General features: G+C 36.6%; 1 protein-coding gene across 17 annotated transcripts in view; it reads right to left on the bottom strand.

Moving 5' to 3' along the window:
• Positions 1-19,468, bottom strand: part of LOC102234946 (potassium channel subfamily T member 1-like) — an 82,789-nt gene that overhangs the window by 25,298 nt on the left and 38,023 nt on the right. For all 17 annotated transcript variants that reach the window (XM_023343455.1, XM_023343456.1, XM_023343461.1 and 14 more), the window contains 11 exons: positions 11,509-11,588; positions 10,095-10,200; positions 9,330-9,386; positions 9,151-9,199; positions 8,894-8,953; positions 7,091-7,165; positions 6,746-6,829; positions 4,603-4,697; positions 2,082-2,262; positions 1,494-1,658; positions 581-717 (listed from right to left, as the gene is read on the bottom strand). In XM_023343455.1, coding sequence (XP_023199223.1) covers positions 581-717; positions 1,494-1,658; positions 2,082-2,262; positions 4,603-4,697; positions 6,746-6,829; positions 7,091-7,165; positions 8,894-8,953; positions 9,151-9,199; positions 9,330-9,386; positions 10,095-10,200; positions 11,509-11,588 — 1,089 coding nt within the window. The remainder of the gene's footprint in view (positions 1-580; positions 718-1,493; positions 1,659-2,081; positions 2,263-4,602; positions 4,698-6,745; positions 6,830-7,090; positions 7,166-8,893; positions 8,954-9,150; positions 9,200-9,329; positions 9,387-10,094; positions 10,201-11,508; positions 11,589-19,468) is intronic.

Raw genomic sequence — 19,468 nt, 5'->3', positions numbered from 1 at the left:
GTATTTTAAGGCATTTCGTGACGTCCTTTTGAAATGTTTGAAAAATTTTGAAATTGTTGATTTGAATCTTCAACAATATTTTGTTGCTTAATTTAAAATAAAAAAGGGGGAGGACACAAAGGGAAGAAATGCAGCAAATCATCCAAAACTGTTAATCAAACAAAAGATACCAACATTATGGACTGTAGCCTCTACCAACAGAACCACACTCTGATCTGTGAAGCACTTTAACACCAATAAATTATGACTCGGTCGTAAAACGATATTCAACAGTATCTGGCTATAAAATTATGCAGCAAAGGATTTACTGATACAGATAAACATTGTAGGTGATAAAAAATCTGGGAAACTTATGTTTTTAATGTCTGTAGCCTTTGTTCAGTGCAGATGATAAATGTAGGGTGAAATCCTATTACATTGATGTGCAAGCAGAGGGCAGCCAAGAGGACTTGTAGCTAATGCACCGTGTAACTGCTGCCTACTGGCTTTGTGCTGCAACTTGTCCACTTTGATTTTACAACCAGCTGAGACTTTTTAAATGTTTAGATTATACTGTGGACGTGTGCAGGCTAAAACTCACTTGGCCCTCATCAGGTCCTGATCTTTGAGGGCCGACCCTTGCAGGTAGATGACCCTTTGGGACCACAGAGGAATCTGCAGGATGCGGCGAACCTGAATGTCTATTTCTGTTGGGCACAGGATCACCACATAGTAGTCCTGTGAAGCAAAACAGACAGATTTTTTCTTTTTAGGGATTCCATCACTTCCTTTAAAATCATCAAACTTTATGTGAGACTAGGACTGGGCAATAAGTCAATATTAGTATATATGGTGAAAAATATATGATTCAATACATCTGTTAGAATATTCAAGAACTTCACTGAACCCCGATCGAGATCCAAACAGCAATCTGGGAGAGGAAAGACTTTAGCTCTCTGACAGCTAGCTAAGCAAGTTTGGTGGCATCAACTAACTCCCTCACTCTTTGGTCACCTAGCAACGGCCTGTTGAGTAACTTGTGCAGCAGCAGTTTCATATACAAGGCTAAAATGTGACGCAGAGTTTCCACAACCAGTTTAAAATTAACAAACCTGTTCTGGGGAAATGTTATAACGTGTCTTAGTTTAGTGTGAACACGACTAAACTACTACTTTGTTGTACTACTACTTCCTCCTGCTAACAGAAAGAGTATCATGTAATTAAGTTTGGATGCTCCAGCAGGATTTTCTCAACATTTGCATCCACAGACCAAAGCAACAAAAATTTAAATGATCCCATTGTGCAAAAGTTTACAATAGCAAACAGACAAATTGGAAACTTGTAACTGCCAATGCTAAAGGTGTGGTGTGAATTCAGTAGGAAATATTTGTAGACAATTAAGAATAAGATGGTGGGCTAGTTGGTTCAAACTCTGGTTTTCCATGTTTTACATTGCAATGCCTTTAGGTGTCACACAGAAGAGAAAAGCGCTCTAAAAACACTGGCCTCTGTACCTGCAGCCTAGGATGAGCGTAAAACTCATTGAGAAAATCCATCAGCAGGTCGATCTTGAGCGAGCTGACACACAACACAACATGTTTCTCCGTCTGCGCCCGATGACGGCTGTAGTTCCCTCCAAGCTTCTGGCTCTCCATCCACAAGTACGCTAGCTCCTCAAACTGAAACAGTGAAACAGAAACAATGGTTAAAAAACCCATAAAGGGGACCGATTTTGTTTTTAGGCAGGGCACTTAAAAGACTTAAACTCCCACAATTAGTTTTACATAAACATCTCATTAGAAAATGTGAAGCAGTCGAGTTTTCCAGAGTTGACAGAATTGCCGGATAATGCAGCGAGCATCTAATTAGGCCGACATTTTGACTGAGATGCAAAAACTCCTCCTGTAGCCTAAAGTCTGAAAATGTAAGATCCTCATTAGTTTTTGATTTGTTGTCCGGCCACATCAGCTGCAAACAACTTCACATAAAAATTTGATAACAGACTCATAAAAAGCACATCTCTGCTTGCAGAAAGTCAAAGAATTTACAATTCTACGCGACGGTTCATATGAAGTTTGTTTCATTAATCACGTGGTGCATACCTGCAGCGGAAGGACTACCAGAGCAACACAGATGAGAATAACCACCAGCAGCTGTGAGGGCCAGATCTGTGGAGTAACGTCGCCGTAGCCCACAGTGGAGAAGGTGACGATGCAGAAATAAAAGGAGTCAAACAAGGACAGGTTTTTCCCGGCTCTCTCAAGATGTTGAATCCCACAGGCTCTGCGGAAAGATAGGATGAATTATTTACGTGCAACCAATGTCCTTCAGGAAAGGATGACTGAAATGAAAACACGATAAGGCTTGGCTATTTATGGTATACCAAGGTTTTAAAAAAGTTGCAGTTTTAAGACAACCAGAGGTTTCTCTGGTTGTTGCGCTGCCCTTTCCCCACCTGTTTCTCCGGGCTACCAGTTAGCTAGCTGAATCATGTTTGAACCCTTGGCTAAAAGAATGACAAATTTGACTGTTTGGAAATATTTCTGGTTGCCAAAGGAAACACAACAAATAAAAATGTTTACATAACATCATTTTAATGAATAATAAACTTTATAGTCAGTGGAAAAAATGTGGTTATTCAATTTCAAATGAAAGCATGTTATATATTTTTATTTTAAAGATGATCTATTATGCTTCCTTGAATAGGTTAGAATTGGTCTATCGACTATAAAAAACATTTTTATTATATGAAGAATTTTTTTATACAAAATCATTCTTAGATAATAAAATTTTAGTTTGTTCAGTTCTGCTTATTTTAAGCTGTTTTAGTGCCTCTTGTCGCTTTAAATCCAAATAAACTGCTGTTGGCTACGCCCCCAACTCGACGCTTAAACTCGGTTGCAAACAGATGGGCAGTTATACAATCATGTGCCTTTGAAAAGCAGAAGTAGAACCTCCTGCACAATCAGCAATAACCACCAAGTGGTTTTTGGTTGGTAAGTCAATAACAAAACACTTGTCTTTTCCAGCAGCCATTGCACAGCACATGCAGCTGTAAAACCAGCTGACCAAATGTGCTGGATCTCAGCACATTTAATGATTTGTGATGTTACATTCAGAAGGTTTTTCAAACAACTCACTTTCCAGACACCAAAAACCATTAATTTATTGACAAAAAATGGCTGGGTGTCTTTTTTAAAGCATTTGAGCTTTTTTTTAGAGGCAGTTGAGACTTAAATGGAAGTATAAAACCTTGCAAAAAGTAAACTTTGTACAATAGGTCACCTTTAAAAATATAAATACCATCATAGAGAGAAACTGTTCTATTTCTACTGAAATTTAAGCTCATGTCTACATGTGATGCATGTCTCACAAAGACAAGTTGCTTCAGGATCACAATTCAGTTTTCTATTTGATCAAGACCAAAGGGAACCAAAGTCAGAGCAGCTCCTGTTCGGTGTCTCATTTTGAAGTGACAACATTGATTATTCTTTTGGTAATCTCCTTCAGAGGCTGTGCTAATTAATTTGGTTATTTTCTTTCTAAGATAAATTGAAGATTTAATCAAACCCTGAGACACGGGAAATGAAGCTGCCTGAGTAGATGGGCGGTCGTCACGGCTCACAAACACCGCCAGAGAGCGATGGCCAAGGAGGAGCCCGCTTTGATTAAAATAAATTGGTGCTATAAAAGTCCAAATCGATAACACACAAAGAGAAGAACAGATGAACAATTGAATGTCCATGTGTTTTACTGGGTTAGCTGTAGATACTGCAGAACAGATACAAGACAGGGTGATTAAAGTCAGGAAAATAACTGACATAAGATGTCGCTACTTGCTTGTGCAGGAAGAGTGAATGCTGCAAGTTGATGACTCAATGAAATCTCCACAATGACTGCACAAAATGTTCCTTCTTCCCCTTCTTTCTGCAAAGTAAGGTACTTTGCAAAAAGTATGAAAATATTAGTATTGTGGGCTGCCGTTACAAATAAACTGAATTCAATTTTAGGTGGGCTTAATTTATAATCTAAAAACTACATAAAAATCTGCATATTATGCCTCCATAAATCAGACTGTTTCTAACTTGGTTGACTACAGCAGAAGTTATTTGGTTATTAATTTTAGGTAGCTATTGCTCCTTTTTACAAGGTGTATTTTATTGTTGTGAACGGAATTGAACTGAATTAAATTTTAGCTAAGTTTGGTTTATAACCAAAACTGTTTGTTATATTTGTAAATTTTCAAAGAACATTGTACTTATTGTGGGGAAAAATCTTAAAAAGGGATGATAAACAATTAAAATTGGCAGGTCAAAGCTTTACATAATGGTACAGAAAAATTCTCAATGCTGAATGTCTAATAAACACAGAGAATTAAAGTAATTATCTTTATTAACTAAATATCTTACCTTTATACTTAGGCCTTAATCAATCAGTTTTTTACTTGGTTGACTACAGTAGAAGTTACCAGGTTAATAATTTTAAGTACATATACAGCAGCTTATATTTTACTGCGGTGTATTTCAGTAGATTTATATCTTGCAGAAAAACCTACGCACATCTGGCCTCACTGGAAATGTGACAGCATGCCAGCAGATGTTTACAGAGCAGATGTTCCCTCACCCTGTGAACACCAGACACAGTAAGGTGCAGATGAGGATGAACACCTGGTTGAACATTGCGGAGTGCGTCCTCTGGATGGCACGATGGAAGTCATTCTGGGGGCAGAAGAAAAGATTATTGTCTCCATATTTTCTCCTGTGAATACTCTGTATGTCATCAGCTGAGAAATGAAATGCAGTTTCTCTAATGCCTTACAAACTACAACGTGTGCAGCGAAAGGACCAAATTTGATGCAAACCTTACAGGAAACTCTTTGGTTTATATTTACACTGTCACATATTGTAATGTTGTCTAGAATAAACGGTAACTGGGTCATTTTCTAAAAAAGCACAACACTAAACTAAACTGTACCCACAAATCGACAACATTTTTCTATATTACAGTTCTTTATGTGCACAAATCCACGCAAATTTAACATACTTTTATTATATGCAAACTACACTAGTGTGTCTACATTAGCATACTGTCCATCTTCTTATGAACAGCTAATGAGTGGTTCTCAGTTGCACCTTGTTAGCATGTCCATCCTGCCACCTCCTCCCCACTGACCCCAGGTTTTACCATCTGCTGACTGCAGCCTTGGCATGAAGCGCTCATCCTGTCATGACCTCGTCTGAATCTCAGTGATAGCACAGATCACACCAGTTACATATGATCTGACTCCTTTAAAAGTATCCAGGCAGATACAATTCTTTGCATTTGTTCCTTTCTTCTTGCATACATTTATTGGAATGTATGCAGAACACTACAAGGAAAAACAAATTACTTCTCTGCTGCAGAAACCAACTTCTAGCTGGTCGCGAATGCATTTTTTCTTCAAGCGAATCAGCCGACTGAAGCTGAATAAGTCACCGGTTTTAGCTTTAAAGGCCAACTAATTAAACAGCACACTAATATATCAAACAACCCAGAGTTTCTGTTAACAGTGTTACATGGATGCCATCAGTATTACTGCCTTCAAAAAGATGCACTGCCTTGTGGACAGATTAGATGTATTTACAACACGAGAGACGACAACTAACCCGAAAGGAAGGAACAAGCTCATCCGATTAAATTCTGTTCACTGGTAAAATCAACAGCTTCCACATCTAACAACATTAATCAGCTTTAAAAAAGCTGCTAGGAGGGTAATGATCCATCAAAACCTGCAAAAGTACAAACTGTATGAACTTAAGATTCTGCAACTGAAGTATTTTAGGTGAGCAACACATTTTAAATCAATGAACAAGATGATATTTAAAGAGGCATAAAAGAATCCATGAAAGGCTGAATCTTTGAATACATTATATTATACTTTGGTAAAACAATGTTTACTGAAAAAAAAGACTTGAAGGTATTGAGATGTTTATTCTTCCACACTGAATAAAGCTATGAATTGAAATATCAAACTGGCATAGCAAAAATGTATTTTGGGAAACTTTAATAACTAAAATAGTTACTTTATATAAATATGTCTGAAATAATTTGTGAAAAACAAAACCTCTCGTTAAGCTTGACCAGAACTGGGATCAGCCATTTTCACCTGGAGGAATCTTGGCGAAAATACTGAAAAATAAAACGTCTTTCGAAGGAACAGGACACAACTGGGATCTGCAAAAATACAAACAGGAACGTCCAAAACTTTATGGGCCGCAAACTAAAAAATCTGGCCCTATTGTGGCGTTTTTGGCTAATATCCCTCGCAGATGCATCTTAGTAAATTAGGATATTATTGGGAAGATTAATTTATTTCAGTAAGTCAATTCACAAAGAGGAGGTACATTTCAATTGTACTGTTATTTTTGGTTAACATACAACTATTGCAACACACGGTTTTGAAACCTTGTGTTTTTCACAAGAGACACAAGACCAGTGAAAAATATTCTTAATATTGAAAATGCCCTTAAAAAGTGTGTTAAAAGTAAAAGTAAAAGTAAATAGGTCCATTTATTACTAACTAGCTTCAATGCCAGAATGTCCTAAAAGTTTAATGTCAAGAGTTAAAATGGGGGAACAAAACTGGAACTATTTATTTATTTTTATTATTCAGGTCGCCTGCAAATATTTTTTTTTTGTTCATCTTTAAGCTAATACCTTTCACAGTTATAAAAAGTAGCGTTTACAGCTGATAGCTACAGAATCTTGTAATGGAAAAAGGACTTACGATCATGTTCTCCAGAGCACCTTTGGCAAGCCAGCAGTTAAGAAACACAGGGACGAATATGTTTCTCAATGGAGCCCAGAAGATCTTAAATAAGTTAAAAGTAGACAAGAAAAAGCTTAAAACTTAAGTTATGTTCTCTATACAGATTGTAGAGAAGTAGTAAAAGCATGTACTGGACAATTACTTTTAAAATAATTTCTGATTCTCTTTTTTTTTGCAAATAAAGCATTAAAACGATGAGCAGTAAAATTTCTAACATTAGAATACCTCTCAGTTTGGATATTTCAAGACACACACTGTTTTGCAGGGTAAATTAAACTTAGTAAATGTAGATGAATTACTCACTGTGATAATAAATGGTACCGTATTAATCATCTCCAATATGAAGGATATCTGGAAGATCTGCTCCCAAATGTTCCCCTAGGATGGAAATATATGGGAATTGATTGAATATTTTGTTTAGAGAGTGGATTGTTTTCAGGAGAAAAATAATGAATAAAAAAGATGAGCTTTTACTGTATGGTGTTCAACAAGAAAAACAACAACAGAGGATCCATCTACATTATCTTTAAGTTGCTTTTTCTGCTGTTTAAACATCTAATTTTAGTATTTTAATGCCAAGTTATGTGTAGCTAATATCACTCGGAAAAAGTAAATTCACAAACATATAAAAGCAGCCTCGGTACAGACACTGCTAATATAACAACAAATAATCAGTAAGATTCAACATTACATCTGAAAACAACAAAACAACGAATTAACAGGTCAGCATGTTGATCACGTGCAGCAGTGAAGGAGCAAATAAAATGTCTACAAAAATATCTAAGGCTTCAATTTAACACCAGCTAAAAACAGCACGACATTTTGACGTCGTTTCATAAATGCTTCCTAATTCCCAAACTACTCACTGGGGCAAAAAGAATATGACACGGTTGAAAATAAAAGGATTAACTAAGAATTGAGCACAAGTTTCACCGGATGACTGCAGGGGAAGAAGTTTAAACCAGCTGTACAACATGTTTACCATCCTCAGAGTGAAGCTGTTAAAGTTCTGGATGTAAATGGACTATGATGTACAGAACGTCTCCACAGTACTTATGCCTTAAACCAAAAACTTCTGTTGACATCATAAAGATTTACTAGTTACGCCAATATGGATTACTGCATAATGTTCAGCTGCAAAGAAAACAGTGCATAGTTATCAACATTTCTTGATGATAAAAAAATCTGAGTGTCGTGTGAATTTGTATTCAGTCTCCAACAGTCAATGCTTTGCAGAAGGAGAAGCACCTACAGAATCTATCTAGCATCTACAGAAGAGAGCACACCACACGAGAAATGGCGAAAAAAAAAGAGAGAAAGAAAGAGGGACATTTTTTTCCTTTTGCTGCTCAGCTCTCACTCTTTCCTTGGCTCTGCTCATGTCAGAATGCATAAAAAACATAAATATAAATGACACTTATAAGAGAAGCAGCATCTGGCTGAAGATTAAAGATATTATTTGATAACAAATTATTACTTTGGGTGTGTTTGGTAGATTTGCATGCAGCAGTACAATTAAAAGTTTATTTAAAAATATTAGACAAAAATAATGTCTGATTTAGCAACAAAACAAATACATAAAATTAAGGAAAGATAAGGATTCTCTTACAGGAAACACTGAATGCAAAAGGATTCATCATACAAAACATTCCTATTTGCAAAGTTAGATTAAAATATGAAGTTGCAGAAGATAACAAATTAAAACTTTTTGAGGCTCTCTGAAAAGAATCTAAATTCCCATCACTAATGTAAAGCATCTGCATGCATCATTTTTGAAATCTGGTCCCAGATTTTTAATTGCACATCTGTACTTTAACAAGACCAGATACTACATACAGTTCAATCTATGAAAAATGTACTGCTGCGCTGGCTAAATGTTTAGGGTTGTTGTGTGTCTCAAATCTGCAGCCTTTTCAAAACTTAAATTACATAAAATTAAATAAAAATGCACCAAAGCTGTTTTTACCTCATATAATGAATTGAGCATTTGAAGCTTTTGGTTCACAAAACACAACAAACAAAATCCCAGCTGCACCACAGCAGAAATGAGGACTGAGAAAAACTTGTGCAGGAAAGCACAAGTTTTACCTTGTATACAAGTCTTACCTTGTAGCTGAGATATGTGATAAGCATAGTCTCCAAGAAACTGATTAAGGCCACTGTCACCTGCAGCACAGAGGGAGAAGGAGATGAATGAACCTGGCATCTGCTGGCTCATCTCCTCTGGATTCTTAGCTTTCACTGAGGAAATACGATGTGCTACGGTTTGTCTAATAAATGACAGTCAGGTTTTAGGGTTGAATTACACGTTCAGCTCATGGAGAGCAATTCGATTTATGCCCCAGAATTGCCAACAGCATCACCTGTATTGCCCACACAGGCTGGAGTCTGTTCACCCAGAAAATTAGGTTCCTGAAAAAAACACACACAAAAAAAACAAACAAAGACAAAAGGAAAATAAAAATTTCTCTCAAAGTTCTTCACAACTGAGAAACAACTGAACACATAGAGCTCAATAAATGGCGTTTCACATTAAACATACCATTTGATTTCAGGTCCCTCAGTAGAATTCAGTGAACTGCTGTTTTGGCATGTTGTGCTGCAAAAATTACATACAAAAACAACAACAACAGCATCAAAGTAGGTAAATAAACTCAGGGGCAGACACATTCATGAGAAAATTCACTCATATTTATGCAGATTTATAGAAATATTTAGAAGTTAAACAGATTAAAATAAGAGCTAAAAACAGCTGAGAGGTAATTCTGGCACAACAGAAAATGTTGAGCTTCACACATTAGAGAATTAATATTTTATTCCACTGTGGGCTGTCAGATATTTTGGAAAATAAATTTCAATGTAATTAATTTACCAAATTGTATTTTTCAGCCTGTTTAATGAATCTATATAACAATCTATATAACACTTACTGAATTAAATTACTGGAAGTAATGAGCTTCTAAGTGGTAATATTTCACTTATTTTATAGTAAACTTTTTTCCTCATCAGAAATTGATTCTTTATGGAATCACTATAATGGAAAAACTCTGTACTGTCTGCCAGGAACGAACATTCATGCTTATATTTGTTTATCTGTGACTGAATTATCCAGCACGCATGCTGGTACCAGGTTTGAACTAAACCCACAAAACAAAATGTCATCATGTCTCCAAGTCAAATAGCAGAACTGCTGTTTTTGTAACAACCTCATATAAAGAAATGAAAATGCATTACTGAGGTCTGTATTGCTTTCTTAAACTGAGTACAATTAAAATGCACAGCAGGAACTGCTGAAAGTGAAGCTCACCCATTGATACTGTTGTTTTCTGTGGGATTATCCAAGCTGACTCTCAGGATGTAGAGGGCACAGGTGAGAATCTTCAATGCAAAGTTGAACAAACGGATTCTTAGGCCTGTGGAGCAGCAAAAACAAACATCTTGTCCTGACTGATGATACACTGGCTTGCATATACCTTCAGCAGCCTTTGCGGTAATCTTAGAGGAAAGTATTAGAAGGAAAAGAGGATTCCTGGTGATCCAGAAAGATTGTGCAAAGAAGATGCTTTAAATTTTGTCAAATGTGAGAGGAAAAATCCTGTCTCATTAGGAAACGTTTTGGCAGAAAGGGTTCCAACATTCTCCATTGTGAGATTATGCTGCTACACTAATTTTATTTTTATTCTACTTCCCATGTATTCTTATAAATATGGCTGGGAAAGGTTTTTGCAGAAAATAGTATATGGCAAAAAAAACAACAACTTGCTTTGAGGAAATTTTGTTTTTATTTCTTTGCCTATAACTCTGAAGAGACAAATAACACCCTGGCACTCTTAAATTATTTTCCATGACACACATTAAAATCCTCCAACAAAAACACAAACATTTTCGGGGCAAAGGGCACAATGCAGGCATATAGGGTAAGAAAGATGGGTCTGAAATTTACAGAGTTATTATCTAAATGCACAATGCCTTCTATGGAGTCAAGATTATCTGTCTGAATGAGCCCTAACACACAGTCCTCCAAAAAGTAAACACAAAACCAGCATAGCCTGGTCTGCGTAAAGCTGCAACCTGGTGCAGATGTACATGTTATCCATGGGGTGGTGCTAGCTGCAATAAACATTTCAATCAACCTCAGCAACAGCTGCTAAATTTGTCCTGATGGTTGAAGTCTGCATCAATGTCTGAACAGTTTAAAACCAAACAAAAGGTCATCGGCCTGGAGGGGATCTGTTGTTGAACTCTGTTGTGTTGTTATTTTTTTAAACTTTGGTGGCTTACAGACAACAGCAAGTTTGGAAAACGTCAGCAGAGAAGAAGATATGTTAATAGTTTGTCCTGCTGGAGGCTTTTTGCTGTGCACATTTTCACAACTAGATGTAAATGAATAAGTTGCAAAGACAAGACAGCAAAGTGTTGATGTGTGGTTGTTTTAGCAGATACTGAAGCTCTAATGAGAGAAACACTGCAGCTCAGATTCCTCTCAGTAAATGGACCATAATCTGTATATCAGGCCACAAAAAGCACAGTCAAGACAACAAATAAACAAGATAGCAAATGTAATAACAATACCCTAACCGAAACAGTAACCTGATGAGCATCACTGACTTCAGTTTCCTTCTGATGCTGTTATTTGTTCATTATCATCATGCAGCAATGATCATACCATTTTCATTACACGATGAGAGGAGAGTGGCTGATGCTTCCTGTTTGCTACTTACTTGACCTTTGGTTTTTGATGAAGAAAAGCTTCAGCCTCTCCTTGAAGGTGTTTTCATTCACATAAAACTCAACCTGCACCCTGCGGGAAGAGGAACAATCAGATCTCAGTTAAAACATGCACAGCCGAGCCTGTGGACTCCATGCATAAACAATCCACCCCATAAATGATGATGCATCTCGAAAAACAAGGTTTTTATTTACTATATATTGTGCATAAGGATTTAGAAAAAAAACGTGACAAACTCATAAATATGCAAGCTGTCCCTCCACCCCCATACAACGCATTTGTTTTAGTGTGCTGTATAATTGTGGTACTTGCTGAACATGAGCTTTGTAAGAAATTGTTATAGAGAAAATCACAGAAGGTTAATGATGCCACATCTGTAGTAAAGGAAAATGCAGCTGCCCAATATCTCCCTGCTATTTGAACATCTCACTGCTTGTATTCATCTACTGAATAAAACATGAAACATGGCTTATTTGCAGTTGCTAGTAGACTTGCTTCTTCCAGTCTACCTGTGCAGGTATGATAAGGCTGTACTTTTGTTTTTGACAGACAACCCCTCTGGTATGGGTGCACCGATTGCAGTTTTCTGGCCGATCACCGACCTTTAAAAAGCCAGATGTGTTGATTCCGATTTTGGACGGAATATTTTTCTTCTTTCTCTGAAAAGTCACTAAATATAAAAACAAAGTCTTTAAATTGGCAAAAGTGGGGTGACTATTGTTAACCGCACACATGTAGATGTGACTTTATGGGAAGATTTGTCGGTCGGTCCACTCAGCAGAGCAAAAGTAGAAAGTGTCTGATATTTAAATCTTTGCGGAGGTAGATAATATTTCCTTCACACATGTAAGCATCAATGAATCCCCAGTCTATAAAAATCAAGGAAATCAGGGCAGATTTATTAGTGAACCCCTACTCCCTGGTTCTGTAACTCAGCTTTGCATGTTGCCAGTGCTTAAAGTTAAAATCTTTTGATCCTGATAATGAAACAGTGGCTCCACTTAGATGACCAACTTGGCAGATGCTCAAAAAGGAATTAAAAACCTTCACCACATAATTTGTCAGTCATGATTAATGGATTTGGAGCATTACTTTATCTCCAATGTGAGTGTTTATGACATTTGTACTAATTACGTCAACTATTCTGACTATGGGACTGGCACAATACCAAGAACATAAAGCAAACTGGTAAAAATGTTCTAACTTTCAGAGATTAGCAAACATTAAAATATGTTTTTAACAAATTTGCAGGTTCACATGAATGGATTCAGTACTGCTAATATACCTTACAATATTATTTTCAGCACAAAGAACACATCCTTTCATACAATGAGATTACCATACTTATTATTTTATGTTTTTGTCATGGCAAGAAAAAATATTAGAAACATTTAGGATGCATTTCAAATATAATAATGTGTCATGTTTTTTTAAAAATGCAACAAGTCGCAGTGTAAGCCAGTGTAAGCATCTCAGTTTAAACATCCGTGATGTGAGTATATTATGTAACTCCTCCTTTCTAAAGGATGCTAAAGTATAAATATTGATTCATTTTGCCACACAACAACACTCTAATAACAGTGTACTCACCTTGATGTACATATTTAATCTAAAGACATGATGCTTATTGAGTTTAAAGTCAGGTAATGGTTTTAGATTTCTTCACTGAAACGTTAGTCCAGCCCGTGAAGCTCGAGCATAAATCTCCAAACAAGGTTTAATTACACCAATTTGCCCTGAATAATTAATGTGTGCTTTCACAATCCAATTGTATCACATAAAATGTATTGGCACTTTCACTCTCTTTGTGGTCCAGGCTTTGTGATTCAGGACATAAATAAATGAGAACACAACAACCTCGCTCATATTGAGCTGAAACAGAAAAGTTTTAATTAATAATTAAAAATCCTCTCTCCATAAAAACAGCTGCACATCAAGCTTTGAAACAGTCAACCTCCACATACTTTATGTATTAAAATACTTTATGTATTTTAAGAGACTCAGGAGGCCTGGTGACGTAGCCAGAGAACCGTGGGCAGGTTAGATGATTGCAGGTAATGAAGCAGCCCTATTGTTCGTTTCTTTGAGGCAGGGAGCTTGTTGTCACTAATGAGTACAGAGGGGAAGTAACAATGGCCACAAAGCGGCTTCTTGGAGCCGTCTCCATTGTATGAGAAGATGAATACAGGGAAGAAAAAAAAGACAGCGAGTTCAGGATGAAGCAACTGGATAATTATTATGGGAGGAGCCCAGCATATGTGTGTGTGTGTGTGTGTGCGTGTGTGTGTGCGTGTGAATAGAGGATACAAGAAATAATGAGGTATGATGCGGGCTTTTCCCCTCCCCCTTCATCTAGATTCATTGCCATAGAGACAACCGACTGCAGGAAATGCCCCTGTCTGGTGTTATGCTCTCGTAATTAGAAAATTAAAAGAGATGAATGCAAAAAACAATTATTTTTGCCTAGAACCCCCTTCTAACTCCAATTACTATGAATTCTATAAATGCAAACAATTTTATATGATGCAGTATGCCAGGCAAGATCCTTTTATTAATATTTCTGCCCACCGAGAGGCAGGAAAGGAATTAATGAAGGCAGCGGAGGGTTTGTGTTTACCCAGCAAGCCTACATAAGCATGACACCAATATAAACTAGTTCTGACAGTGTTATTTGGATTACTGCAGTGCACACAAAGAAGTAAACACCTACAATTCACACGGAAAGGATTCAGAGAAACATAATTTATGTCATAGCTTTTTAATTTTCCCCTATTATTATGAGAGTACAAAGTTCGAACTGTTCTTTTTTTAGGTGGCTTCCTGCAGTAGTTAGTATCTGAGCTCCAGCAGATAGCAGATTGATTCCAGATCAGGAAATCAATTTAACTAAAGGAGTCAAGCTGAAAGCTACAACCAATCAAAAATCAGATTCACACGGTGCAAACTTCAGTTGTAAAAGGAAAAAAAAAAACGGTCAGAAAACTGCAAAACAGCTGAAACATTGAGTTCCTTTAAATCCAAACTAAAAACCCATATTTAGAATCATAATAAACGGAAAATTGACCAACACATTTGATGTGTTTTGATGATTTTGATGAGGGAACTCGACAAAATGTAATGTTTGGTTTCTCAATTGGCGACTGTATGTTGATTTTATGATTATTTTTATATATTTATGTTCTAAAGCACTTTGAACTGTCTTGTTGCTAAAATGTGTCATATAAATAAACTTGATTGATTGAAAATGTTTATTGTGGGCGTGCTGTGGTAGCGTAGGGGACAGCGCGACCCACGTTTGGAGGCCTTGAGTCCTCGACGCGGCTGTCGCGGGTTCGATTCCTGGACCCGGCGACATTTGCCGCATGTCTTTCCCCCTTTCCTGTCAGCCTACTTTCATATAAGGGACACTAGAGCCCACAAAAGACCCCCTGGAGGGGTAAAAAAAATAAAATAAATGTTTACTGTGAAAGAAACGGAGGGAATATTTTTGACTTTGGCGATCACTGACAGTCGATTTAGCATTTTAACAACCAAAGACGACCTTTGAAAAATATCGAGCAGCGTCAGAATCTTATTCTGATACAAGCTCTGTCTTTTTGCCTTCTTTATTTCCATGTCATATCTGTCGACTGCTTGTGACACAATTCTGATGCAGAAGCAAAAAATTATACAAGCCGGCAACATCTATTGGATCTTGCATCATACAGTGTGAAGTGAGTTACAAACAAGCTTTTCAGAATGTTTTTCATATATTTGCAGGTTCACACAGACTGAATTTACAACATCAACTCTAGACTTTTAGAAATATTTTTTCCCAAAAACAGAAATATACCCAAGCATAATTTTTCTGTGTTTTTTTTTGTTCCTGCTCTGTACTCTCAACCTCAAGTTGGGCGCAGTAGATGGTGGCTCATACTACGCCTGGCTCTGCTGGAGAGTTTTTCCATGTTTAAAGGAAAATGTTTGTTTATCTCTACATGCTTTGTCATGATGAGACATTTCCTTCTCAATAAATTAAGCACTTGCCATGCTTCCATTGATTATTTTATGACAATTGCTTTTAACTGTATCGTGTAATTATTCAGTTTTTATTTAATTGGATCTAAATTTACCTATATAATTAGATTGTATCAACATAAAGGAAACTGACTGGATTAAATATTTCTCCAAAAAAATTGTATATGGATTAACATGTTTGTCTTGTAAAGTGCTTTGGCATCCTATTTGTTGTTTGCACCTTCTAACTTCAACACACTTGTGTTGAAAATCCAATACTACATGCTTTGAGGTTGCTAAAAGTTGTTGCAGAGCTGGCATAGAAGCACCAAAGCTTTTACGTTGAGAAAGTAAAACAAAAACCTTGTCCTGCAAAGATGTTGATGTGAAAAACATTTGAAAAAGAGTGTTTTCTTTAAACGCTGTGAAACGTCTGAGTTTGATCTATTTGGTAAAGGAAGTTATTTATCACTGAACCAGTCAATTAGTGTGAGTCCTGCAGCAATAGAGCTTCCTGGTCTCATAGACTGACCTCTGCATAACAACATCAACACAGAACAAAATGAATTATTTACTAAAAGTAATTGTTTGACTAATAAAAAATAAAAAGTATTTTTATGTGCATTGAATGAACCGTATACCATTGAATTGATTTGACTTTATTTGTGTTGTGACACATGCTGTTTCAATGGTGCCTTCGTTGTTAGTTCCTTGTTAAAAATGACAAATTTAAAGTCACAGTTTAAGTCAAATTAGGCAACTGGAAAGGCCTTTGATTTGAATTTGATTAAAGGGACCATTGTACAGTAAAACTGGTAAATCTGAGATACTCATTAATTTTTATCACAACATGTGGAAGAACTGCAAAATCCATACAATATTATTGGTGTTTATCTGAGTTTAAGTTAAAGAGTACTGATTTACAGTTTAGCAAAAAACATTTGCTTCAACAACTTTGGTTGCAATTTCTGCAAAAAAAAGAGAAAGAGAAACTTTACAAATTTCAAACACTGTTTCAGATTTTCAGGACCTAAGTAAAAGGAAACTAGTCGAAATCAAACAGACAGACCTCAGCGTGGGCGTATTTGTTCACATAATAGGCACTAGAACATAGACAATGACAAAACACCCTCCTAAGCACAGTGCCTTTCATTGTGTTTACAAGTACTGCACTTCTGACTAAGGCAACAAATATCATCAGACGACTAGTAGCAGCTAAAGAACCACAGCAAACCATTTAAGTACTCACTGTCTTTTCTGCAGCAAATCTAAAATCTGCAAACCACCACTCGCCATGTAGGGATACCAGCCACACTGTCAAACATAAACAGGAGCTGGGTGCACATTTAAGAAGTCACACAGCATCTGCAGCAGGGTGAAGAAACGCCCACTTCACTAAATTATAACAATGCCAAGCATGGGCAAGGATGTTCACACAGTCTTAATATATGCATTATAAGGCCTTGTGCCTCCATTCTGCAAGTTAATGCCACAAGTGGAGCTTCATATTAATTAAAAAATAATTTAAAAAAACAGACTAAACAAATGAAAAATAGCGGTAAAGAGATGTACCAGTTCTAATGTGAAAGATCGTACAGGTTGCAAATGTACACAAAATGCAGAACAATTTTCAGTTAATGCAGCCTTGCCTGAAGCAACCTGCTAGTCTCAGCCTAATTCAGAGTGCTGCAGGAAAAGAAAACACTGATAGTTGACAGGTGCTTTGTGCAACACAGAATATTTGTAAGAGTCAAATTCAAGAGAGCAGCAGCATTAGCTACTTGTCATTTAAAGGTTATATTATAATGAACAGTTTGTTGAGTAAAGGCAGAGCCACGTATTATTACTGCCTCTGATGAAAGCATTTTATTTACATATCCACAAACATTAACCCCAGTTTACCTCACTTAAACAGCTAAAATAACCAAAAACACTGGCTGCTGAGATTTTGTATAAATTGAGTAACAAGTTAAAGCAACCTTCCAATAAACTGGAAGCGTCTCAGTTTAACTCAAGTCCTGTTGCATGTCGACATGTCAGTGAAAACGTACACTGTTCGACTTAAAAAGAGCTTCATGTAAATTAACTCAGAACGCTTTACACTACACACACATTCATCCACCCCAACTCACGTTTGTACACCAGAGGATTGGGGTTAAATGCCTTGCCCAAGGGGACATCAACGTCTGACAGGAAACTATAATCGAACCGACAAACTTCCAATTGCAAGACAACTCCTTCAGTTGCTGAGCCACACCTTCATGTACAAATTGTTTATCATCGATTTGGAGTCTTTTAGATAGTGACTATGTAAAAAAAAACACATTATAATCAAACATGAGAACCTTAAAGTTTAAAAGCATTATATGAAGGTAAACAATTTACAGTAATGACAAATATAAAACAGTTAGTTGTTTGATAGAAACAACTAACTGGATTACAGTTTGTGATGAGACTCAGCTTTTGGTGTCAGAAACTGCAAACAGACAAAAACACAATTTTCTCAATAGGATACGGTGTTAAAAACACAACCTGAATATAATTTATTTAACAGTATTTGTATCAGGTTTGCTTCAATGCATCTCTCACAAGACAAATGGCTGAAAATAGAAGATTTCCCATGCATCATCACTTTGAGAGGTATTTGACCTAAAAGCTTCAGGGATCCAAAAATATAATACTTGAATGTTAAGCAGACACGTTGCTGCTATGTGCTGCATCCTTTGAGGAGAAGCTAAAACTTTTTATACTGAGCTGAAGAGTAAAGACCAATAGTCCGTATTGTGCAAAAATAGTTGAAAAGGCTTCAAGACAAAACTGGGCTGAAAGGACCTTGAAATGCTGAGTCTGTGAAAATGAAATATATCTGTTTTACCAACCCATTCTTGTTTTACAGGTGCTATAGGGAGCGTAAAGACTGACGAGGCCAAAATTAATGACATTTTGTTACAAAAAATTGTTAAAAGAGCAGTGCTCCTGCTGTTTTTAACAGCTTATTTTCTGGTTGATTTAAAGATTTCATCAACACAAAGAACTAAATAAATAAAACAAACCCAAACTACTGTAATAAGTATGCATTTAGTGGAAACAAGAATTAGCAATTAGAAAAAGAAATATTACTTATTTCTGGACAAAGGATGATTGATGTTGAAAGAGTCATAAACCATTTTGGTAAAACTTTATTTGACGGGTTGTGAATAAGACTGACATGACCCTGTCATTAACATGACGTAACACCTGTCATGAACATGAGCAAGTCTTCATGAATATTTATGACTGTTGTCATAAACTGTCATTCGGTAAATCATGACACTTTTAATACAAAGTTGACATTATTCAAAATGTCTTTGTTAGGACAACTTGACATTAACCAAGAAATTGTGATCTGACATAAATTTGTTATAAAAGTATTACTGATTAAACTTTTAAAAATATGTTGCTTTATGTTATTAAAGCTAAAGTGTGCTATTTTCTTACAGCTTGAGGTAAAAAAAAAGTTTTTGTGAAAGTCATTAGAGCAATACTCCTAAGTCCCGCTTAATATTCATATAAGAAATGACAACCTACCCACTGAACATATGCCTTATGCCCCCTTCTCATTGGACATAGGGCACCATGGCATTGCAAATCAGCCAGAATGTGGGTGATCTTTGCAGAGTCTTGCAAAGATCCTCTGGAGTTGAATGAGACTGAGCATAAGAGTTCCTTGAGTGCTTTAGACAAGTAAGAAAACTTCTGTGGTGAGGAATGGGATTGGTGACTGATGGTTCATTTCCAGGTGGCAGCTCATCCAGTTCCTGGATGCTGCTTGGCGGGGAATGCTAGCAGCACTGGTCCAGCTGCACCTGCATGGTTCGGTCATAAGAGAATTTGAAGCTGAAGTCATGCCAAAGCTACAACCCAATCATGCTCATGGCAGGCAGGCAGCACTCCAAATAAGTTAATTTAAAGCAATT

The sequence above is a fragment of the Xiphophorus maculatus genome, chromosome 12 (genome assembly GCF_002775205.1).
Source record: "Xiphophorus maculatus strain JP 163 A chromosome 12, X_maculatus-5.0-male, whole genome shotgun sequence".
Classification (NCBI taxonomy): domain Eukaryota; kingdom Metazoa; phylum Chordata; class Actinopteri; order Cyprinodontiformes; family Poeciliidae; genus Xiphophorus; species Xiphophorus maculatus.
Note: the sequence above shows the minus strand (reverse complement) of the source record. Positions and strands in the feature narration are given on the sequence as shown.